This window comes from Acipenser ruthenus, chromosome 15 (assembly GCF_902713425.1).
Source record: "Acipenser ruthenus chromosome 15, fAciRut3.2 maternal haplotype, whole genome shotgun sequence".
NCBI classification, from domain to species: Eukaryota; Metazoa; Chordata; class Actinopteri; order Acipenseriformes; family Acipenseridae; genus Acipenser; species Acipenser ruthenus.
In genome coordinates, this window is record NC_081203.1 from 14,150,606 (window position 1) to 14,177,119 (window position 26,514).

At 41.6% G+C, this 26,514-nt stretch overlaps 1 protein-coding gene across 3 annotated transcripts in view; it reads right to left on the reverse strand.

Annotated features, from left to right (window-relative positions):
• The window catches only part of LOC117973974 (pappalysin-1-like), a 202,280-nt gene extending 176,259 nt beyond the window's left edge, over positions 1 to 26,021 (reverse strand). For all 3 annotated transcript variants that reach the window (XM_058987187.1, XM_058987186.1, XM_058987185.1), the window contains exons 1-2: positions 24,883 to 26,021; positions 8,357 to 9,425 (exon numbers count right to left, since the gene is read on the reverse strand). In XM_058987187.1, the coding sequence (XP_058843170.1) occupies positions 8,357 to 9,425; positions 24,883 to 25,276 (1,463 nt within the window). In that variant the 5' untranslated portion in view covers positions 25,277 to 26,021. The remainder of the gene's footprint in view (positions 1 to 8,356; positions 9,426 to 24,882) is intronic.
• Positions 26,022 to 26,514: the final 493 nt, after the last annotated feature.

The window sequence follows — 26,514 nt, forward strand, 5'->3', positions numbered from 1 at the left end:
CAACAGAACGACCACCCCGACGACATGCAATTAATCTGTAATTACAGCAAAAAAAGCCAAAGGGAAATGTGCAGGATGACAGACAGCAAAAACAATGGTTCCCAAAAGACACCAACGAATACTTTAAACAGGACTAATCAACATTAAGGGGAGAGAAAAGAAGATAGTTATGACTTTGTGCTGGCAGAATTAAGCAGTTAGGGGTAAGGGTCGTGACCTTCATAGAAACATCCCAGGGTTTGTTTTTTTTTAAATCTATTTTGTGTCGCAGGGCAGCAGCATTGGAGTGATGAGACAGCGAGCAGTAGATCTCACAGCTTGTGACATCGCGGGAGGCCTTTGCTCTCTGACCCTCCTGCATCCTGCATCCTTTGCAATATTAGCTTCATATTCACACTCTGATGTTTCATTGCTTTGCTTTCCGTCTCTCTGTTCTCTGCCAATGCAGCCAGTCCTTCTCAGATTCCTGGCAAGTATGGGGGTTGCTCAGAGCTGCATTTACTAGGGACAACACTGAGCCTCCCCAGCAAAACCTCCTTCAATGGATCGCTTTCCAGTTGTGTTGGAGTGATTGTAGCTCACACAATAACTCCATACATTCTCCACGCCATGTACACCCATTCACTCAAGCAAGCAGTTTTGAAAGATGTTTTGATCTATGTGTTCGCAGACATGTATTTTCATTTTAAAACATGATATCTGGTGTTACACTGGGTAAAATAAATGTTGGTTTGGACGCCTTGCTTTCATTTCACCTGGGAGAGCATGTTCCCGCCCCTTTTCCTGCCAGTAACCAACCAGCTGCTTTCCCTAATGACTGGCAAGCTTTGCATCCAGTAAGATGCTTGACCCCGAAGACACTGCTAAGGTAAAATAACCTTGGGAGTGTAAGTGTCCTGGAGGGCAAGGCAAGTAAACTGAGAACTTTCTTTACCTCGACTTGTAACAGATTTAAAATGTCATGCTTTAAAATACAATTACAAATCTGCAATATCAAAAGTTTACTTTGAAGCTGCACCACCGAGAGCTACAGTGAAAGGAACTGCTGGTTCATGAGTGGATTTTGTTGCTACAACATTTTCAATGAATTAAGCTCCATGGACGGACGTCCATTTACTAACACCAGCTTTGTGTACACTTTAATCTACTTCGTTTAGCTTTACTTTCTTTTTAACCTGAATACTTGTCCAGAGTGCTTCTACCAGTCTGCATATTCTCACATAAAAAAAGACTATGTTAATTTGATGCTGCTGTTTTACTATGCTGCATAGATCAAACTTGTTGTTGCTTTTCTAATGCATGACACGACTAGAAGACGGCCGTGCAGAGTAAACTTCTAACAGATGCTTCTAATGGGTTTTGGTTTGTTTCCAAATCTACAGCTCCTCGGAAAACACTGCTTATAAAAAGTTTGACGTTTTGAAGCAAGGAGTTTCTATAGTAAACAAGCCTGTTTGAAAGAACAAGCCCTGGAGCCCCTCCAAGCCCCGCAGCGCACAGGACATTTTCACTGCAACTTATTTGCTTTTGAGAAGTGTGTGCAATTCTGCTGAACCACTGTGTGTCAGACCATCATTATTTGACAATTGTATTAGAGAAGGAAGGCACAGGGCATAGAATCACCAGACAGAAAGAAACAGATTGTCCCTTTGATTATCCACTTATTTCTGGTGTAATATTGTTTTAGCTGCTTGTATTGCAGGGCACTGTATTTTGTCAGACCAGTAAACGGATACTCAGAAGCAGAGGTAATAATGGGGGAATCTCAATTAGATTTGAATGGTCTGCTCAAACAACCTGATGTTTGGGCAGCATTGTGGCAGCCAATCAGAACCCAATACGCTTCCAACCAAAAGCATCGTCCTTTACAACCGCTCCATCACGAAGGAGACGAGCAAAACCTGAAACTGCTGCAGCTTCTCTGTCCTCAGCAGTATGCACAGTGCCACTGTGGCAACACACATGCTGTAACAGCGCCCCCTGTGACACGAAGTGCTAGACTCATTCCAAGTCATATCTGTGAGCATGACAAGTGACATGAGCAAAGCACAGAGTGAACCGCAATCTCAGTACAGATGCAGGCTATTCTTACCAGCTGTCACCTTCTTACAGGCACTAAATACTTCTAAAAAAGGGAAAAAATGCAAGCAATTTGTATGGAAATGTCTATTTCTTTCCCTACAGCTACCAAGAGAGCCATTTGTTTTTGTCTTGGAGCTATGGGTTTTGTGTTTGCCAGAATGAATTCTGAAACCAGCAGATGCAACCCAAAGGCATGGAGCTTGGAGTCACACAGGCTCAGAGGTGGAATTAGACTGGGGTCCCATGCCAGATAACTAGACCTATTAGAACTTACGAAATACTGTACAACTGCATTCCATTCCACCACTCCACCATGGGGAGCATTGGCTTGTACTGGTAGCACAATTAAGAACAGGCAGTGGGGGTGTTCATTTCAATTCAAATCAACAAAGCAACACTGTGCTAACAACAGCACAAAACACACACACAGAAAAGCAATACTGTGCTACAACAGCACAAAACACACATAATATGTGTATGCAATAGGCCTGACAGGGTGTCCATATATGTCAAATATAAGGACGCCTCCAACCCCCAAGTCGTCCATATATTCAATGTATACGGACACCCTGAAGGTCCGTATTGCATTTATAATCCAGGTCAAACAATGGATTAAAAAAATAAATAAAGCATAAGTAATTTTTAGGGCAAATGTTTTTTATTAAATATTCTTATGCCAATAAAGAGACCACAAAAGTAGTCCAATGTATAACTTTGAACTACACACTAAGTTAAGCAGAGTAAATGGATTTAATTTAAATATGCAAAAGTAAATAGATTTTACTTGTGTTGAATTGATGTGTTGAATTTCACATTGCCATTGAAAAGGTCCACTAGGAGGCGGAGTTGAGACGGCACTGAATGAATTTTTTTTCTGCGAGTGCAAGATGCTGTTTCAGCAGAATGGGGGGAAAAATAATAATAATAAAGGACGTCTCAGATTTCAGTCATTTTTCAAGGTCTGTGTCAGAGAGGGGTGGATAACGTGCAGAAGTGTCTTTTTGTGTTTTTCTGTTTACAAACAGCTAAAAATACAATATTTAAAGTGACAAAGTTGGGGTGAGTGAGTATAAAGACAGCAATTGTATTTATTTCTTTTTTTGTATTTTCTGTTTTTCAGCATTTGTCTGCTTACTACTTTTAGGATTATTTTTGCTGGCAATTGGTCACTCAGTTTTATAGCTTTACTGTACATCTGTAACTGTAAACATGATGGCTACCGGTACTTAATTCTGTGAGGCAGCGCAGTGATTTCGAATATGTAACAAGGCTCCAACTGACCATATCCATCCAATGGGAAAGTGGAACCTCGCTCTACCAATCACATTGCTTGTTTCACGTTCCATTGTTAGCCCTGTATTATATATATACTGATGCACAATCAAAATGCAACAGTCTTACGTCAATAGTTCATTGGGCATATACATAATGTTGTTTACATTTTAAATAGTGAGCAGATAGGTTTGTTGATTGTTCGAGTAATATTGTTCCTTTGGATAAAAACACTAGGTGCTCAGTGTTTCATATTTGAGTTGAATTAAAATTGCCAAAATGAGTTCATCTGAGAATCTGTATAAATAGCCATTCGAAAACACATGATTTTAATTAATTAATTCAAGAACAGCAAAAGATTTGACCATGCCCCGCTTGAGTAATGAAGATCACCTGGTTGCTATCGGCATGATTGTAGGCGAATGTCTTTGAGAGAAATTGCTCGGAGAATGAGATGTTCTGCTTCAACAATCAGCAGACTAGTCCATAGAAACCCGGAAACCGGCTCTGTGAGGGACAGGCCATGTCCTGGAAGGCAGAGGGTCACCACACCGGCCCAGGACCGTTATGCTGACTGTTGTGTTGTTCAAGCCAACCAGTGGGGAGGTGGAAGTGTGATGATATGGGGAGGAATCTTCTTTAACACAAGAACGCCTTTGGTGCAGATTGAGGGCAACCTTACTGCTCAGCGATACATTGACGAAGTCCTTGAGGCAACAGTTTTCCGTTCCTGCAAGCCAATCCGGAAGTGTTGATTTTCCAGCAGGACAATTCAAGACCACACAGTGCTAGGATTACAATTGCACAACTTCAAGAAAACAATGTCGAGGTCTTGCCATGGCCAGCTTTTTCTCCTGACCTGAGTCCAATAGAACATCTGTGGGACCAAATTGCCAGTGCCATCCACAGGAGAGAACCGCAACCAGTCAACCTTCACCAGCTAGCTGCAGCTGCACAGGAAGAGTGGCGGAACATCCCACAGCAGTCTATCCAGAGGCTGATCAGGTCTATGCGTCAATGCTGCCAGGATTGTGTTAATGCTCAGGGAGGTCATACCCGATACTAACTTTGTAATGTTTTCATTTTGACAGTGTGTCACGTTTCATACTGAAAACTTTCTCTGATTCTTTGAACTGTATTTTTGTTAGGCTGCTGTTTTGGCTAGGCTGCTATCTTTACGCAGTCACGTAATTTCTGGGGTTTCGGGGTTGTAGGCAGACTACTAACACGTAATATGCAGTGAATAAGTGTTCTTTTATTCAAAGTCCAAAACACAGCAATAGGGCAACTGGCCCTTTAAATGCAAACCAAAACACACTGTATACAAAATTCAAACAAAAACCTAGTTCTCTCTAAGCTCTACCTTAACTGCACCCAAAATGGACTTTGGGATTGCGCAGCTTTATTCAATTAAGCGAATTATGCATTTAGCCGATATGTATTTAATCATATCATATAAATCATACAAAATGATGCACTAAAAAACGGGACCAGCTGCATGCTATGCAATTAAGCGATTTATGCAGTTATCCAGTATGCAAATATGTGGAGTTGACAGTATATATTATATATATTTATTTATATTTAGAATCTCCAATTATTTTTCTCCCCCAATTTTCCCCCAATTTGGAATGTCCAATTATTATTATTTTTCTCCTTCACCGCGGCGATTCCCCACACAGCTCAGGGACCCAAGGCTCAGTGGGCGTCCTCCAATCGCACGGGCCAGTCAGCGTGTTTTTACACCCAGGAACTCGAGAGGGGATGTCTGCAGGCTACCGGCCTCTGGAGGACAAAGACCAGTCAAGCAAATCTCTGTCCCCAAGCTCACTCTGCGTCTGGCCTGTAGGGGTCGCCACAGAGCAGTGTGGAGAAGCAGTCTAAGCTGGATCCCACTTCCCCAACCCTGAGAGTGCCAAAGCCAATGCAGCGCCCCCCGGTGTCCCCAGCGAAGACCGTCTGCCTCGCACAACCAGGATTCAAACATGTGATCTCTGATTCCCATTCGGGGACCCTACATACACACACACACATTATTTTATATATATATATATATATATATATATATATATATATATATATATATATATATATATATATATATATATATATATATATATATATATATATATATATATATATATATATATATATATATATATATATATATATATATGGCGTAGTGGTTAGGGCTCTGGACTCTTGACCGAAGGGTTGTGGGTTCAATCCCTGGTATGGGACACTGCTGCTGTACCCTTGAGCAAGGTACTTTACCTAAATTGCTCCAGTAAAAACCCAACTGTATAAATGGGTAATTGTATGTAAAAATAATGTGATATCTTGTAACAATTGTAAGTCGCCCTGGATAAGGGCGTCTGCTAAGAAATAAATAATAATAATAATAATAATAATAATAAATAAATTATATATATATATATATATATATATATATATATATATATATATATATATATATATATATATATATATATATCCTAGGAGAGGGTGTACAGACCCTGTCTGGAACAAGAAATACTCTCATTCTTTAGTAATAGTTATAATTCATTTTGTTAACAATGCATATCTTATTGGACTTGGCTGGAAATCTACAGTACAAAATAAAAATGAAATCAAAATGATTCTGTAGGTAATAAGAAAAAATAGAAATAAAAAAACACATGTGTTTTAAAAGCCAACATTATCATTCAGCATGTGATGCAACTATCAAGGCAGCTAAGGTAAGGGATGCTGATCATACTGGCTTTGTGTCAAGACTCTTAACCTGCTACACATGGGAAGAATGGTTCCACACTAGAAAGGCACAGGTTATCCAGGGTTGTACAGTATATTATATGGGTAGCCTCTGTCACCCACTCACCCCATTCATTCACAGTTCTAGCTTGTATTTCACTACTGTATTGTACTAGTGCTTTATTGCACTACCATAACCCACTCTGACATATTACAAAGCTACACCACCAGGCATGTACATGTTGCAGGTCACATTGCGGTAGGTTCTGATGACTTCACTCTAATGCAATCAGAACCTGCCTCCTTGTGGCACAACCACTGATAATGTACGAGTGCCATGTGTTCTATAGGGTAACAGATCAGAAATGCGTTATTTACAATGCGCTTGCTGTGCTGGGTGTCCTTGTTATGTAAATGTTGTGTATGGTTTTTGAATTGATGGTATATTGATTCACACAAAACAAAATTGACATGGGGTCCAAATCAACCTGAACACTTGATTTGTCAAAGCCATTTTCTAAAGTAAATGATTGAATTGCCTTTTTCATTTTGGATGAGAATGCATCAATGATTCAATTCATAAACCACAGTCAACAAGTTACATGTTAAAACCCAAGCAATGAAAATGTACCTACCACTGTAGAACTCCAACACACTCGCTTTGTATAGCAATCTGCACAGATAACAGCAACTAAAAAGCTGGAGGAATAGCTCTAACAAAACAAACTGGCGGGAAATGTAAACACAACTTTCAATTGTTAATAGAATGCCAACTGGAAACACTCTTGTAATGCATACAGAAAGCGCTTGCTTTCCCACGTCCATTTCCATTCATACCCCACATCAGCCCTTTGACGCCACCTCATGGGCAGTGTTCAAACCAGAAAACAGGGTTCAGAATCCTGCAGTCTGTTCTACTGGTGTGTACAAAAACCACCAAACACATGACATCGCAAGCTAGTTCACAATAAACAGCCCTCCGAAACATCCACTGCTCTGCGGTCCCCTAACCCGCGGAGCCCTAGCTCAGTGCCAGAGTCACTGTAGCTCAAGAGCCAAGGAGCCCCAGCTCAGTGCCAGAGTCACTGTAGCTCAAGAGCCAAGGAGCCCCAGCTCAGTGCCAGAGTCACTGTAGCTCAAGAGCCAAGGAGCCCCAGCTCAGTGCCAGAGTCACTGTAGCTCAAGAACACTGTGGTGCACTGTTAACATGTTACCCATCGGCACTACCATCAGCAATTCAACACTTCCTTCAAATGGCAGATGAAAACTTTCTTTCACCTTGTTTATATCAACTACAATTATATCAACCACAGAGAAAGAGAGAGAGGTCGAATACTCTTGCCAGTCCTCACTACAGCTGCAATTAAATTTTTCATTTTAAGCTTCAACATGCCCAACTTAAGCATTACATGTTTTATCAAGTTATATCATTTATATAATACTCCTGCACTATTTGCATCAAAATGAATTCCATGGGGGAGGTGGGGGGTAGTTGGTAAGTGTATTCCTATTCTAGCAAACTGGCCTTTCTGCGGACCACAGAGAGCCAACACCTACCACTGCCGATGCATGCCAGCAAGCCACAAGAATGACTTTTAATCACCCTTGCAACACTGACTGACTCCTCTGTGATTGTAAACAGCGTTCGTCAGGGGAGAAGTGCATTGACACGCCTGCACTGTCTAGTCTTCACTTAGACACACATGGGACATGGAATTGTTCTGAGGTTGCTATTACTCTTACTGGAATCATGTCTTGTCCTAGTGTGCATTGTGTCTGCACGGAGCTCCAGTCATTCTTTAATATTTTGCTTTGCTTGTTTGTATTTAAAAAGAGCAGCTTTGCTGTGAAAGACTACTGCAATTATACGAATTGAGTTAAACACCGCTTTACTAAAAAGTCATCATGTTGCATTATATCAGTTCAATAAATACCCATTCCTCTTCATTGGTTTGTGTTTTATAAGTGCAGACTGTGTAACATATTAGAACCTGATGTTGGAGGGAAAATACAGAAAATCAACACTCAAGCCTAGGTTTCTTACATTATACTCATACTGTATTAAGAGAAGCAGTCTTTTTTAAATGAATGCAGTAAAGACATACCCAGTAGTTACCATCATTTACATAAGGCCTCTCTGGTTCTTAAATTTCTACACATTATATCCCTAGCCGTTGTAGCTATTCAAGTTACACTTAGTACTAAGCTTTTTTTAAATATAAGAGCTGGAATATACAAACTGGAACTATACCTGAGATGGGACATGGGGTTAAAGCAGGTCTTGGTGACGTCTGTGATGTTGGGATTGCAGCAGTCCCCCCCATCGTAATTATGTGGCTCCACATTGCACTCCATGTCGCACACCCCATTGCCAGACTTCTTGGAGTAGCGCATGTACCACTGCCTTTTGCAATCCCCTCCATCAAATCCCGTCAGTGTGTGGTTGCACTCCGGGTCGCAATTCTCGTCCCCGATTTTGCTGATGTCACAGTTGGCCAGAATGAGACGCTTCCTCAGGGAGGAGTTCCTGATGTTCAAGACGCTGAGCTCCCAGGTGATGTTGTGCTTGCTGAAGGCAGTGACCAGGTGCTGGTGCTGCAGGTCGATCTGCTGCTTGGTGACGGTCGGCCTCTGCTGCTCATCGTCGTACACGTTCACAACCTGGTAGCGGACCACCTTGTGCTTGCGGAAGCTCCAGAACTTGTTGTAGTTGGTGATTACCTCCACGTTGTCACAGATGGTCTGCCCGCACATGGGGGGCTCTAGGGTGGTATCCAACATCCCGCTGCTCACGCAACTCTCCTCTGCCCACGGATAGCCTCCATCTTTGACGTTCACCCACTTGTTGGCTATTTTTTGGAAGTTCTCCTGATGAATGAGTTCAGGTAGATCATCCATTTGCTCCCTGATGCGACTCTTCATATCCGCAGCTATCTCCTTGTGGGTCCGTGCTGTCTTCCAGAGATTCAGATACTCCAGGTAGCCCCTGTAGTTATGATTCAAAGCATTCCCTCCGATTAGGAGGACTTTACATTTTTTGGTCAAAGGGCTGAATATTTCCCCTACTTGTTCCCGACTCACAGCCACCTGGGCCCCATTCACAAAGAGCTTCATCTGATGCCCACTGTAGGTCACCGATAGGTGGGTCCACTGGTTGGGAAGGTACCTCTGGTTGGCAGTGATGATGGTTGCCTTCCTGGCTCGGTCTGTTTTCATGGAAAAGAAGAAGCGTGGGTCCCTGTTTCCCTGCTCGCTGACTGCCTGTATTCCAAGAAGCCATCCTCGGTCACTGGAGGTATGGGAGCATTTGTCATACAGCCCTGCATCCAAACAAAACACAAAAGTCTGTAAGTACTGGGCCACATGGTTACCTTTACTAGACTAGGAGGTTAATGATTGGGTGTTTAGGTGAATTGTGAAACATGGACTTGTACTATCAAGACACCCGATAAGGATCACTAAGTGCAACAAGAACACAGAAACTTTCTCATTACAGAAAATAATTGCTGTTCATGCAAATGGTTAGGTTTACTGCAAAAAACAATCAGTAATGGTAAAGAGTAAACTGTAATGTTATTCTGTACCATGACATTTAAAAAAAAAAAAAAAAAAGCCACTGGTTTACATAAGACCATTAATTACCAGTAAAGACAATTAAGTTGTCTGTTTAGCAAATCAACTTCACTTAGTACGGACTCTAAAATACTTAATGCATCTTTAACATAATACAATTGTTTTACGGTTATGTTTAATGTGAAGGGTAAAAGCTCATAAACCATAACAATGCTATCCACAGAAGCAGGCAGTTTGTTTTATGTGCATATATATGGAATAAAACAGACAGACCAAAACATTGCAGTCTTGTGAAACTTTTAAAAAGCGGGAGCAGGGATTGGCAGCCCCGAGCTGATCTGGTTTTCTCAACACGTTCACGAGCCAGAACTGGAAACTGGAGTGCTTGTCTTGCTTTGTGCCGAGTCTTTTGCACACTCCAAAACCACGAACTGCTCTTTTTCTTTGTAATACTACAATAGGCCATCTGCTAACAATCAGTTCCCTAACAGTGTGGTCTAGTATCAACAGACCAAAGGTTACATGAACATTCAGTCGACTTTCTTGAAATGTACCTCACCGGAGGGGAAGTTAAAAAGCAAAAATGGTACTTTACTGCAAATTTTTATTTTGCTAGGGGCTCCGAAACCCCCTTTTCCTGTTTCGCTTGGAAAGCACATGTCAAGTTCAGGAAGGTAATGTGTTTTTACATCTGAAAGGAGATTTTTTGGAACTAACCAGCAAAACAACAAAAATGTAACTGTATGCCCCTCGTTATCACCATAAAAAACTAAATCAAATGTGTAATGTTTGAACTTTTACTCAATATTTTATTTTATGAATGATAAAGTGCCAGGCAGTGCAGCTCTTAGCACTTACTGTACATGCATGAAACTGTCATGCAGTCTCTTTGGTTGGAACAAACCCAACAGGGAGATAGCATCAGACCCTACTCAGCAGAGTGTATACTTTAGCAGTACAAATAGAGATTGCAGTGAAAGATTTACATAAACTGAGATAGTAGAGCAAGTTATACCAGTGGCAGGGCAGGGATCCAGGTCTAAGAAAGAGGGGGGTGGTTGTGCTTATCATAGGTCTTCTGTAAGGAAAAGTGTTGGCTAGGATTTCTAATTAAAGTATTGTACTTGGGATGTAACTGTTTGGTCGAAGGTACTATTACTGATGCTGGCTTGGAGTCACGCTCATGTTTTCAAATGCGGTCAGTGAAAATGGCTTACAAAAAATAAACGCGTGAATTCCCAGGTTTATTGTTTTGACAGTTCCATGGATGAGTAACCAGCTTTCAATTGGGTTTTGGACTAATGTAAGGTACAATATTGCGACTGGAACAAAGCCCCCCATCTCTCCCAGTACAAAGCCTTCTGTGTAAAGCCCCTTTCACACTGGGACTCCTACCCGGGTCACAATCCCACGTAGTGTGAAACCACGAATCTGGGTCGTACCCGGGTCGGCAGCAACCCACCTCAGAGAAGCTGATGAAAGGGTGGTCATGTGACCGCTGCTGCTTCCAGGGCATTGCGTACCTGCATTGTGTACTTGCTTCTGTCACCCAGGTCGACCCTGCTTCTTCAAAAAGCAGTGTGAAAATCAGAGCCGACCCGCATGACACCGGGCATGCCAGCGGGGCTCAAGAGAGCTGGTAGCTTTCTACCCTGGGCCAGGCACTAGCACAGATATCTTCTGTATATAATATAGTGTATGTGTAATATAATACACACGATCCAGGGATCGTCTTACCCCCCAGCCCCCAGGATTCCAAAAATTGTCAATTTTCATTACCATGAGCAGACAGATGCTTACATCCCCCCCCCCCCCCAGCTAAATAAATAACTCGGTCTGGAGTATTGACTGGAATGGACAGAGAGCCTGATTCCTTTCTTAATCAGTTAATCATCTAATAATGACAAGCAGAGAAACTGAAACACAGATAAAGGCTTTTGTGAAATTTATTTAGATTGCCTCTGCCTGTTACAAAAAAGCATACATCTGTCAACTAGTTTGCTCATGTGGGAGGGGTGTGCTGAAATGCCTTCAGGTCCATTATGTAAACACCTGTCATAATTCTGCCATGCTAAAGTAATGCAACCCATTCAATCATTCCAGACTAAATAAGCTCAGCGGTGCAGTATGATAAAAACAACTTCAGTGGTTTACATAAAACACACAGCTAGAAGTGACTACGGTGCGATTAAGGGTCAGATAAAACCCTCCTTGCACCTACAGTACCTACCTTCTCAGAAGGCACAAACCTTGCCATAAAGCCCTTAGTTTAGATTTTTCAGTAAAAACACAACTCTGTGTTACCAGCGTGCTGCAGCATTCTGCACACAGGCATGTGAAGTGCTTTTTACAATATGTGATCCAGTGCAGCCTGTGCTACATGAACAGGTGGAGTATGGGGGCCTTCACTTGATTCCGAAAGACCCTTTAAACAAGACGGAATGAAGGATTGACCTGAAATCCAGTGCGCACACCAGCAGCATGTCTCTCTGTGAACACAGACATGGGGATTAAAGAGAGCTGCAATACGGAATGAAGGATTGACCTGAAATCCACTGTGCCCACCAGCAGCATGTCTCTCTGTGAACACAGACATGGGGATTAAAGAGAGCTGCAATACGGAATGAAGGATTGACCTGAAATCCACTGTGCCCACCAGCAGCATGTCTCTCTGTGAACACAGACATGGGGATTAAAGAGAGCTGCAACACGGAATGAAGGATTGACCTGAAATCCACTGTGCCCACCAGCAGCATGTCTCTGAACACAGACATGGGGATTAAAGACAGCTGCAATTTAGAGCTGTTTTTAAAAGGACTGCTCATTGGCAATTTCATTGATTTCTTAATTCTTAGCTGCCAAATGCTCTAATTGCCACTTTTGGATGAATATTCCCTAGTTTCTCTTCCAAAGCTATACTTGGAAATGGGTACCACATTTGAAATTGGGAAAAGCCTTTTTCCTACTGATTTTATCCAAACTGAAACATTCTCTTAAATGTTCACAACTACAAACACTCCCCAATTGCCTATTTGCATCAATTGCCTAGCAAACCTGTTATGAACAGCTCCCCTTCTACTTTCTTATAGGAGTAAGCACTTATTTCCTTACCTCGCATTAGTATAACTGGATGCAGCATTCTCACAAGCCCCTTGGCATTTTGCTAACATTTTCCAGACTTCACTTGTACTTGAAGCTTCGAGAGTGATATTGTGGTGTAAACTCAGCACAAACGTGTTTTAAATATGGATAATGAAGGTAAAATGATGAGTCTAAGTAGACACACGTTTCTTATTGTTTTACCTTATATTTCTGATTGAGCATTTTATGTAAGTTATGAAAGCTACATGTGTTCCTGAAACCACCTTTGGGTAATGGACCAAAGTGATCTTTAAAGATAAAGCTGAAAGTCTATGTGTTGTAGTGCATGGTGCCATGGGCAGGTCTCCCCCTCTCTCACTCCCCCTCTCTCACCCTGTCTCCCTCTCCCTCCCTCACTCTCTCTCTCCATCTCCCTCTCTACCCCCCTCTCTCTCATTGATGCTTTGACTGTGGTTTGTTTGCAATGGAGATACCTACAGTCTCATGAATACCATCTACGCTGCCAATTTAGCAGAGTTCATGTGAGGGGAGTTAAAAAAACCTTTCTATAGACAGCATTCTTACACACAAGCTTCCTGATTGTTCATGAGGTTTAGCTTCACGGCTGCTTTATTGACATGTTCCTTAGATTTAACTTCTTAACTGTTTCATTTCCTATGATGGGTGTTCTCTCCTGTTCTTTCTGCTAGATCTTTATTTTGCAATGCTTACAAACTATTTCAGCAATAATGACATCTGAAAATTCAAGGCTGATTGCAGGAAAGCGAGGTGGGGAACACTAGAACGTACAGGATATTACATAAAGGAAGGGCTAGTAATTTGTAAGGGTTTTTTTAATTACAGGTTATGTCTAAGTTTTATAACTAAAAAGCAAAACTGGAATGCAATGTAAACCAAGGACTTAAAGCAGGGGTTCCCAAATGGAGTGGACCGCGGGAGCAACGGCATTATATGTATATTTCATATATGTGTATATATATATAGAACAATTTGATTAAGTTTATATACAGTGTTACAGCTTTAAAAATATTTTACATTTGTAATTTTTTCTAAGTGCTATTAGTGAGCCGCTGTGCCTAATGCAGCTGAAAAGGTGGGCCTTAGAGCACACTCCATCTGTGCCTTAAATACAGTCGGCTCCACTATATCAGGACATCCTGAGAGAAGGAAAAATATCCAGAATAAGCGGCTGTCCCAATTAAACGAGAGGCAGTTGAGATGACCTTTAGTCACACTTTTTTGATTCTTAACGAAAAGAAAAAGAACAAAATCACATCACATTATGATTAAATCTTAACTACATCATTTAAAATTCATTTTTTATTCTTACACAAAATTAAAAATCGCACCTTCTTCAAGAGTTCAACGTGATTTACGCAATTTATACAAGTCTCAGCTTAATCACATACTCACTGCACTGTGCTACGTGAACCTGTCTTGCTCTAAAAAGTGATCTCCGTTCATCATTTGAAATACTGTATCCCAATTAAACAACTTAAATAGCACTGGGAAGAACCGTCTCCCAGAGTTGTATCCCATTTTAGCAGCAATCCTGAATATCAGTATCCCGATTAGATGGTGCTGACTGTACATGTGTGCTTATTGTGCTTTTAGAAAGCCTAAACCATGCTTTCACAGGTTTCCCTACAATGTACTATACAGTACATTACTACAATGCTCTAGTACAGTGGTTCCCAACCTGTAAACTCCAGGTGCTCCGCAAACCACTCCCAAAATGCGGTTACGCAGTTCTTGCAAACAACAATTTTTGGGACAGAACGGAGAAACTCAGAAGAAGAGTTTGGATTTTTATTATTATAACACAATCTTGTCTTCGTATTTTTTTTTTATATTATGAATCCTTTAAAATATTTTTTACACATGTGCCAGAAGACTATCTAATTACACCTCATTTTGATAGGACTAAGTGTCCCCTATTAAACTGCAGTAGTTTTGTTCTAGGGAATAACTCCTGAAAGTAGGAAATGCCGATCAAAGTGCCTCCCCTATATGTTTATAATGTCCATTGACAATAGATGTTTAATGTTTCAAGGACTCTGCCCCAATATATAAAAACAAGTCCCCAAAATAATTACACCTCATCTTGATAGGACTAAGTGTCCCTGTGAATAGGAATAAATGAATCTGAGTTGCAAATCTCCCTCCAGACCAGGAAGTAAAGTTGGTGGTACGCCTTCACAGGGATAGGCCGACTCGATGCAGGACTGCTGAACGACTCTATTGTGATTATGTTGTGTGCAGGGATTGGATAGAGCGTGGCGGCTCTGTTGTGATCAGCTGTGTTGTGTGCAGTGATTGGATAGAGCGTGGCGGCTCTGTTGTGATCAGCTGTGTTGTGTGCAGTGATTGGATAGAGCATGGCGGCTCTGTTGTGATCAGCTGTGTTGTGTGCAGTGATTGGATAGAGCGTGGCGGCTCTGTTGTGATCAGCTGTGTTGTGTGCAGTGATTGGATAGAGCGTGGCGGCTCTGTTGTGATCAGCTGTGTTGTGTGCAGTGATTAGATAGAGCGTGGCGGCTCTGTTGTGATCAGCTGTGCTGTGTGCAGTGATTAGATAGAGCGTGACGGCTCTAGAGCGTGGCACCGTACTGATCACAGGGAGGAGTTTAGCAGTACAAAGACGACGCAGCTACGTGAGTTTGGCCCCTTACACTGAAACGTGACCCAGCCGGAACGCTGCTTTCTTCATCTATGATTTTGCCATTTGTGTCTCTTAGACATTTAACCTCCTCTTTGAATGTTCTCTTGCTGTTATAATAATGGATAGATTCATTTGTAAAAGGCTACGTTGTGTTAGAAATGGATAGATTCATTTGTAATAGGCTACGTTGCATTGGAAATGGATAGATTCATTTGCTACACAAGGTAATGGTTGTGGGTACCAGCACTGTTATTTACATTTACTGGATCCGAGGACGACACGAGCCCCAGTGCATTTACTGGATCCGAGGACGACACGAGCCCCAGTGCATGATTTGAAAAATAAAAAATGTAAACAAAAGAAAGGGGAACTTTGCCATCAGCAACTTTCAATTACAGCATTCCTTCCTGACCTGGTAGCGAAGATTCAAGCCCAGGAATCTCATTAAGATATATATAAACACTTAACTTTATACATGTACTAAGTGGTCCGTGGGAAACATCCAACACCAAGGTGGTCCCTTCATTGAAAAAGGTTGGGAAGCGTTGCTCTAGTACTCCCATGCTTTAACTTCTGACAACCGTCATACAAACATGGTATACACGTGAGAGAGTCTGAGAGAGAAACACACACAAAATAAATAAACACACACACCACCATTTGCCATTTCATTCTAAAACAAATAATAAACAACTTAAACCTACGCCACTACTAAGCCCCGAAATTAAACGGAGGACTTATCCTTTTCTGTTGCATTTTGGATGCATTTTTAAATTTCTGCTGTTCAGAATAGGGTACAGCAGTGTTGAGCAGTGCTGGAATTGAGTGCATTTCACAACACAAAGCCTGAATATACTGTAGGTAAAAGCTGTCGCCATGGACACAAGGCCCCCAGTAGGACACTAAAGAACAAGCAGTGTTAAGACTGTATTAGTCCACTATCACTGTTTGAAAGGTTGAAAAGAAACACACGCTTCAATCTGCTAGAAGTAAATGAGGGTGACATATTTAGGTTAAGTAATTTATAATTGTTTTCAAAAGTTTAGTCCACAGCACAAGCACCTGAACCAAAGGGGCTGTTTCTGAAGAAAGAAACAAAAAGAAAATAAAGCATTAGGAGTGTGCAACTGTAATTCATGCCCCTCTGCAACTGTGAGAACAGAATTAGGAACAGGAACATTTCTATTTAGAAAACACAGTTTCAGAGGGGTCAGAAAGTACCGTTGCACACTCCTAGTGGTGAAACCACCACACTTGAAACTACTAAATTAAAAGTGATTTCAGCCTGTCAAAGAATGACCTTGGAGGAATAACAAGAATGGTGGGCAAAATGGGGTAATATCCAGGTAAGAAATGAAACTGAAGAAATTGTTGATGGCTTAAATAACTGTCCACGTTCTCATGTAGAAGTTACATTACAAACCTTTGCATCTACTATCCGTGTCACACTTTGTACAGGTACCATGAGGGTGTGTTAGTTTAGTGTTGTAAAGAGTAAAGTATCACGTCAGAAACAATACAGTTGCTGCTGCAGGGTAGACGCACACCAGTGTTAGACTACAGCGAGAGGAATGGGGTCAAGTCGTTTTGGAAAGCCCTACTTACGTGGTGAGCATTTGGGCCTCTGATAAAGTGTGATTTGTCTTATTTCAGAAGGCTGCTTTACAATCACAGCATCCTAAAGGGTAAACAGAGATGGGAGCAGCTACTGTGCTCACTCCACATCCTATCCTTGCATCCACACACACTGCCAGTTACTATAAAACAAATTGTGCCATAAAGTCTGGAAAATTACAATCTGTGATATCCTGCAATGCAACCGCTAAGTGGCAAATAACAAACAGAGATAAAACCCAGCCCCAGCTGACGCCAAGCGAGTGGAGGATTCCAGAGGGAAATCCGGAATGCTTTCTCTGATCCAAAGGGAATACCTGTTCTGAACCACCCGCACTCTTATAGCAGGAGATGTTGTGATGTTTACGAGGCTGGGAAGCCTGCCGTCTAGCACCTGCGCTCCACACTGGCACTGCGGATGTGAAGGGAGCCCTGCGCTCCACACTGGCACTGCGGATGTGAAGGGAGCCCTGCGCTCCACACTGGCACTGCGGATGTGAAGGGAGCCCTGCGCTCCACACTGGCACTGCGGATGTGAAGGGAGCCCTGCGCTCCACACTGGCACTGCGGATGTGAAGGGAGCCCTGCGCTCCACACTGGCACTGCGGATGTGAAGGGAGCCCTGCGCTCCACACTGGCACTGCGGATGTGAAGGGAGCCCTGCGCTCCACACTGGCACTGCGGATGTGAAGGGAGCCCTGCGCTCCACACTGGCACTGCGGATGTGAAAGAAGCCCTGCGCTCCACACTAAAACATGCCATCTATTGCAAACACTTTTGTGTACATGACCTGTCCGTCACTAAGAACTGGTAATTAGTAATTCAATTGAAATTGAAATATTCTGTGATCTATACAAATGGCATCTCCCTGTTGCAAGTCAACGGGCAGGACAGCACATCTGACTGACTTTGATAGAGGGTTGATCGCAGCCTCTTGCTTCCTGTCCAGGACTGAACACATTGATGGCAGGCGATGGTAGCCCTGCACCTTATTGACAGTGCTATGGCAAGTGACTCTTTGACTCAGCTGTGTTGGAATGCTACTCTAAAGCGGTGTGGTACATTTATAGAATAAGACTTCTGGGTTAAGGATGATTAGCTTAAAAAAATGCACTGCTAGTATAGTTAAAGTAACACTGTGGGAACTTTCCTGTTCTGCTGCATTTTCCCCATAAAAGTAGAGGCTCAAATTCTGTCCTGCCAAGCTGAAGAAACCCGCAATGACAAAACCAAGCAGATTTTACAAGCTTCCACACAGCCACCATTTTCCCTTCTCCCTGTATTGCTCATGCTGGAAACGATTTACACATTTAAAAAATGATTCAGTTTTGAATAAACTGGAAAATAAAGTCACCATATTACAGTAAAGAAAAAAATTATAATCTCGCTACCCCCAACAAATTACCAATTAAACCAATTATTTCTCCCATCACTACTATTTAGAGCAAACCTTCGTCATACCCAGTATAAAAAATAATAATAATTTAAAAAGATATATTAACAAAATAACTTTCAAAATAGGAGGCAAACAGCAAGCTGCTTTGCCCTTCATATATTCCATGATTGTAGCTTTCAGTCTTTCTGACTGATTGCCCTGGTGTTGGTCCAGAGGAACACGATACACATAACTTTTTGAGGGAAGATGAAGAGAGACACTCTTGCGCTACACATTTCACAACATTTGCCACAGGCAGGAACATACTTCAGCAACAGGGTCTGTCACCTCCTCCCCATGTTCCAGGTTAATGCCATAGCTGAACAATCTGATACACTCAGACATCAAACCCTTCAGGTAATGCCACGAAGGTGGAGAGATCATCTTGCTGCATTTGTGATATGGTGCTCCAGTTACAATTCCTTTGATTCAAGAATGTTTGTATTCCAAACTGGATTCCGAATAGATTCCATATGGATGACAAAAGGATTATTTTGACATTCAAAAATGCATGCCAGGGAATATGCAAAAAAACTTGAATGAATGAATGAAAGAAAACATCATAGCATCAAAACAAGGTTTTCCAAAAATCAGTGCTTCTTGTATAATAAATTAATTTATAAAAATGACAAAAACACAAGTGTGTAAAACAGAAAATAAATACATTATTTAGGGTGACATCATCAGCAGTGTGGAGTAGTGGTTAGGGCTCTGGACTCTTAACCAGAGGGTCGTGGGTTCAATCCCAGGTGGGGGACACTGCTGCTGTACCCTTGAGCAAGGTACTTTACCTAGATTGCTCCAGTAAAAACCCAACCGTATAAATGGGTAACCATGTAAAAATAATGTGATATCTTGTAACAATTGTAAGTCGCCCTGGATAAGGGCGTCTGCTAAGAAATAAATAATAATAATAAGCATCATCAAGCTATGCAAAGATGAACTACAGCTATGGCCTAGAATTTTAGGAATGAGGCATCATTTAAAAAAAGAAAAAACGATATGAACACAAGTTATACCTTTTATTTAACATCATGTAATCAAACAAACGTCAAAATGATATTGCAAGAGTCTACTGGAAGCCATAATAGTAGTACAGTATTTCATGTTAGACTTCGAAATGCCACATATTTCAATTTTTGTCAGTTATTCGTAAAGTAGATGGAAAACTACAAAGTGTTGTGTAATTCAACATGTTAACGGAACACTACTCAGCAGGTTTCATTAGACTTTACAAAGCAAAATTATTTAGTTCTACAGGTTGATGCCTTTTGGCCATAGCTGCAAATAACTGTAAGATGATTGTTTATATAATTCCTGGATCAGGAGGAGGAGGTGGAGGAGGCCTGCAGAGGATTGTGACCAGTGGAAGGAGCCAATCAATACGCACAGTAGCCCACAATCTGAATGCAGGTGAGCTGGCTGTATCAACCTCAGCAGTGCACAGTGAGTTAAGTTACGAAGGATGGATTTCAATTGCCCTGCACACAACACACACAAAGCTAACATTTATGGAATTACCACTATCGAGTCTTAGCAAAATCCACTGCTAGCAGAACATTCTGTACAAGCTTATCCCTCGACACCAGTCTGCAGCACAGGCCTGAAGAAATGCCTGTTAAGCTTTGCAAGGTGAAAGCATGCCTTCTAGGATGATGACAGCTGTTAATGAATTTGTTTGGCTGTTTTTACTGTGGCAACGGAGCAACAGGAGGGCGACTGTGGTGATGGGATGCAAATAAGCACACGATTCCAGCTCCAAGCTCATTAATACAACTGTTTTACTTTTCAGATTTACCTGAAATCTTTAGAACAGCAGTCTCATGAATTACTTGTCTCGCTGTTGATGTTTTGCACATGTTATTTACTTTAGGACCCAACCTTACCCCACATCGTTTCCTTTGGGCAACATGGTCCCTAATGCCTGTAACACAGGAAGTTGCGTCAGGAAATATCTCACAATAATAATAATAATATTTTAATTTAGCGTTAACCCAACTAGTTTATAATTACTGACCTGCCTTTCACCTTGGTATGCAGAGAGAACTGTACCTCCTTCAAATCAAATGCAATGATTCAAATCCTACGGACAGGAAAACATGTCCCGCCTTGTATTCTCCATTCCGTTCTCAGCAAATAGGTGTGCTTCAAATACTGTGACACTGATGAAAGGAGGCCCTCGGGTGCTTGGAATGATCAGAGACTGGGCAAGTATGAATGGATGTGATGAGAACAGGAGTGCCTTGCAGCTCAGTCACTACTCTGCTACTCTCAAGCTCTTTACTGCAATCGGGAAGAATGGGCACCCAATATAAACGAAGGCTGGCACACCAGACATACATCCTCTGCTTCCCCAAGCACACTGCCAGCTCAATCAAGCTTAAACATTCCACATGCCCTTGTGCTGGGCAAAGCAAAGGGAAGCACAAGCACAAGCACTGTATAGTTTGCTGTGCCACACAGAGTGTTCAAACTATACAGCACTGTGTAGTTTGCTGTGCCACACAGAGTGTTAAAACTATAAAGCACTGGTAAAACAGACACCAACAATGGCTGAGGTTTGTTAAGACAATTACAGAGTCCTGGTTTACAATGTGTGGAGAATGAAATAGTGCGAATATAAACCCTTTCAGGGCATTTTCGGCAGGTCATTTCTGTGTGACCTACACGGGGCTCCAGTTACAACACAGGGCTCAGCATTCGCACTACTCTTCTACAATAGAAACAATTTCCTCATTAAGTTATTATTGAAATGAGTTAATGGTCAGGGAGGGCACATCCAAAAGATGGAAAGAGAACCTTCCAAAGCCATGTGAAGTAATAGCATATATAACCTGGGACATGTGGGGTTAGAATGTGATGATGTCAATGTTGTAGGGCCCATAAGGAATAGATCCTTACACTGACACACACGCACATGCAGGCAAGCACACACATCGCGTTCAGGTTTGAGTTCCAGGCTCATCCTTTCCCATTTTGCTAAGACTCTCTTAAGCTGCCGTGCTTGCTCAAACTGATTTGGCCAAGGTAAAGTAAACAGACAACACCTCATCTAGAATATCGAGGCAGCAGTGTGGCGTAGTGGTTAGGGCTCTGGACTCTTGACCGGAGGGTTGTGGGTTCAATCCCCAGTGGAGGACACTGCTGTTGTACCCTTGAGCAAGGTACTTTACCTAGATTGCTCCAGTAAAAACCCAACTGTATAAATGGGCAATTGTATGTAAAATAATGTGCTAACTGTATAATGTGAAATAATGTATAATGTGATACCTTGTAACAATTGTAAGTCGCCCTGGATAAGGGCGTCTGCTAAGAAATGAATAATAATAATAATCCCTCCTCTGTAGTGTTGGTAGAGGAGGGTGCCTCTATCTGCTATACACATACTGTTGTCAAACCCGATTGAAAAGGCTCCAGATTTATGTAAATTAGATCCTGTTGTCCATTCAGAGGTTGGGGTGGAGTGCTTTTAACATTGCGTGTCATTGAGAAGTTGACCTGAAAAGACACTGCGACTGCTTCGTGTATGCCTGCAATAATAAAACCAGCACACAAACAACAACACAAAAGACGGGACATATGCACAAGGATAAAAAGAACTTCGTCCCGACGAAAAACCAAGGACTGTGCCCAATGTACGTCACACACACATAGAACGACATACATATAATTTAGCCATAAATACTACTGTATTGCCACAGGTCTGAAAAAAAAAAATTCTGTGAATATGTGAAGTTATATCATAAGCTAAAATGTTGTTGATATAAGCAACAACAAAAAAGGCTCGTGACGTAGACACGATCGTTTACAAAGTAAATTGTAGGCTAATAAGAATATTGTTGTACAGTTTATTTCTGAAAAAGTACAACTAGGTACAAATAGACCACAAAATGATATAGCATTAGGGACGTCCTCCTTTTTTTTACTAAATTAAAATTCTACAGTACAGACTATGATTATTGAAAATAAATGCATACACGTATTAATGAATAAACAGGAGTGCATAAATAGACAAAATAATACTTGTTAAAAGTAATGTTATACAAATATGTCTTATTTAGGAAAGAAAACGTGGTATGTGGAAAACTACACGATTCGTTCCCTTTATACAAAGCTGGAAGTTGCGAGAGGATCCCTAACGCACAGCCTGAGTGTGTGTGTCTGTTAAGTGAGGATTACGCTCTCTGTTGGCAGCCGGAGGGATCAAAAGGAAAACCAAATAACTTTCACTCTTCAAAGACCAAAAAGACACGCCCTTTCTGCTCCACGTACCCGCCCACATACCATTCATGTAACCACTGCTGTTAAAGACAACCTGTCCGTTAACTCGCCGTCACTATAGATCCGGTAAACTGCGCATTAGCATCAGCGCGAATCAGAAACGACACGTTCTCAAATCAATTCTTGATTGCCAATGACCACAAATCACGGTTTTTCTAATGGAGTGTAATTTAAAACACTCATCTTGTGTTGCAAAAGACAATGGACCTGACACTATGTATGGTAGGCCATGCAAAAAAAAACCGCTACTGTACTTGGAAACAGTGTCGCCTGTTGTATTCTCCTCTCGACTGGTAAATTGTGTCAACTATAGCCCCTCTTTCCCCTCCAATACTGAAAGCAATTATTATTAATGTACATACAATTAGTCATATCATTTCATACACTTATTGCAGGCGTTTTATGTGACATACAATATCCAATAAAATTGTATTAAACGTCGAATTAAAACACAAAATTATCATGCACAAAGTAGCCTACAAATGACAACATAGTTAAGTTCCAATTACTTAATTATTGCAAATCTATCCCCCAAAACAAATCCAAATCAAGCGTCAGGCTCCCCAAGTCCAGGTCATATAATTCCACATATTGCATTCCGTCGATGGGTAATCCCTGTGAAAACAACCCAGATTTCGTCATTGCCCCTTTAAATACTACGCTGCGCTATCGAGCGGTTTACAAGAGGAATCCGGTAGTTAATGCTTTTAATTTGGGGGCGGTACAGCTGCTTTAATATTCAGTGATGCACCGAGCAAAACATTCGCTAGTGTAAGTGAAGCCAGCGAAAGCCCAAGACGCTGAAGTCGGGATTCTGCGCAAGAACACTGAACCGCTGCTTAAACTTCTGTTCTCCGGCATAGCAAATCAGCAAGGTTTAGCATGACGTAGCTGCATTTCCATGTGAATCCCATTAGAACCACAAACCAAACCCACAACGATTGATAACACAAAACAACAACACGCACCTCACCTCCAGAGCTCTGCCAAGGCTGCCGGGAAAGAGCGGAGGAATGGGATTGACCTAGTGTTGCCTTCATCGTGATCAGTCTCCGAGCTGTGGCAATAATGGCCACATAACAAATCCAGTGAAGTTAACCTTCTTGTCTCAGTCCACCATATATAGATACGAGATTTCTCTCGTTCCTGTTACTCCCGTAGCTTTGATACCAACTCCCCCCCCCCCTTTTTTTGTATCTTCTGAGGGTATTCAACCAAACATGAAGGTTTGTGTTGTCTCGTATGTGCATCTGCGTTTTCTCATGGCCACGAAACCGTGTGTCCAAATTATCACAATTCTATCACTTCCACGTGTGATACGATAGGCGTTTAAGGGTGTTTTTATATATAAGCACTGCTTTTTCCATCCAGCTGAAGGGATTTGTAGTCCCAAACGTCCCGATAAAATAGATTTATTTAATCAATTATTCACATTGTTGCGTACCTAAATTACCTTTTTCTTTTTGACTTTGCACGTTTTGCTACACAACAGTTTTTCACATTTTATACATCTGTTTTCTACATTGTATATATTTGACAGTAAGTGAGGTTTCAGTGTGCTGCTTGTCGTGAATAGCCTGTACGAAGTGCTGCACGAAGGTTAAAAATGTTTCTAAGGAACCCCGGGAAACCAAGAGCAACACATTTGTAAAAAAAAAAAAAAAAAAAAAACACATTAAATTCGTAATGTTCTAATAAAATGTATGCATCCTACAGTTTACGAGTCCATTCGTTGAGATACAGATACTCTGATAATTACTTTAGAATTGATATAAGGCGGCAAATCAAAATGCGAATTGTATCTTTAAGCAATCAATTAAAACAAATAATAGAAAATGCGATGACAAAAAAATACAGGTAATCTAGTACTTCACCTACCGGAGTATTTTACTTTCAGAAATTCCACTTATTATTATTGTTGTTGTTGTTGTTGTTGTTGTACGCGATCTCTCAAATAATATGAAACAATAAGTCTTCACGATATGAGTGTAGTAATGAACGTAGCCTACCTACTATTTCACTTTAAATTAGGAACACCTCGAGTTGTTTAGGTAAACCGCATCAATTCACTAGTAACCAGACAATGTTACTTTCAACTGACAACACATACCTGCAATTACTGCCGGAGATCTCTGCCCCCCTTCGGGTTTGATCCACATTTCTAGGGTGAAATTTCCTCTTGGTATCTCTGTACTCGGCTTTAACCGCAGCTGGTCCCTTTTCCCGGTAAAATAAACAGCCTTGCCCCGGCTGGGAGAGCTCTCCACTGGCTGGGAGGAGCGATGATGCTGGCGGAGCAATCGCCGATCCATTCCGGGCAAGGATCGTTTGCCCCGGGGCAACCTGGTGGCACAAGCCCCTTGGAAGGAGTTTCTAGCGTCCCTTACGCGCACCAAGTCCCTTTTAGACCTCCCCGTTCTCCGAGGTGCCCCACACTCGGATCCCACAGCAAGGTTTAAAACCAATAACCAAAAGAGAAAGGGGAGAAAAGTCCAAAGTTTCATTTTCAAAGAGGAAAAACAAATCCCAATCTTTGTTATCTCCACTAAATGCTTCTGAGGGTCTTCCCCCGTTGTTGCCTGTGGTTTTGTAGCAGCTTGTGAAGACGCAGATCCTTTGCAAACCAAGAAGGCGATGCTGTTATTTTTCCTTTATAATGTCAGCCACGACCCCCTCTTCTTGCCCCCTCTTTAAGCAAAAAGTAAGCAAGACACGCTTGAACACAGATTGAGGGAAAGGGGATATGCTAATCTCTCTCAGTGCTCCACCTTCCCAATTGAATGGACCCCATCAAACTGGAGAATGACTCAGAATGCAATCAATCAGTTTGTTGAGAGCTCACAATAATGCACTTTTGAGATTTGTTTTTCTGTTAAAACCTTTATAGATTACCAAACTAACATTAGGAAAAAATGTCTACATGAGTCACAGATCGCTCTCCACTTCGTAAAAAAACAAAAAGTCTCGGGACACCAGGATGTCTTTTCTAAAGTTAATTCTGAGATTAAAAGTTTCAATTCACAAAATGATCTTGCATTAATGCAAGAGTGAGTCGCAGCCCTAAGCATCAGGAATCTTCATTGATCTGCTTCAAACAGAAAACACTTGCAGAGCTGTGCTGATGGGAATCCGCTTTGGTTGCGGGCTGCTTGGAATGGCTTTCTAGACAGTAGCTTTGAAATTTGAAGTTTAGGCGATTTGGGTTTTCTTGGCAGAGTGGGAAGTCACAGGTAACCCTGTCGGCTGTTTTCTTCCTCTGAGCGTTTCTGACTTGGGACGGTGCTTTTGCTATTTTTCAAGAAACCGTACACTGATCCCCCTAGTGGTCAAAATTGGAACAGTCACATACAAACATTCAGTCTAAGATCTCATTGAAGTACAATTAGATCTAAAGCGCCAAAAAAATGCTGCTCAGTTCAGGAATGGTAGAATACTTTTTGGGTTTGGATTAGGGTTATCTTAAGGTATTTGTCCTCCCTTTTGTTGATTCAACCATGAAACATTTCTGAAGGTTCCTGGAAAGAACCGCACACATGCTGTACCTCTCCCTCTCCCACGGGTATTGTAGAGAACCCTGTGTTCTCGTTGCTGGACAAGGGAAAAAAGCAACTCTGCACCATTCAGTAAAGCTGTTGCATTTGGAGACCTTAGGAATGGCACTCTGTCCAACGCAGAAAGAATAGAGGACATTAACATGGAAGAGGGGGCAGCTGAAGAAAATCTATAGAAATTACACAGCAAA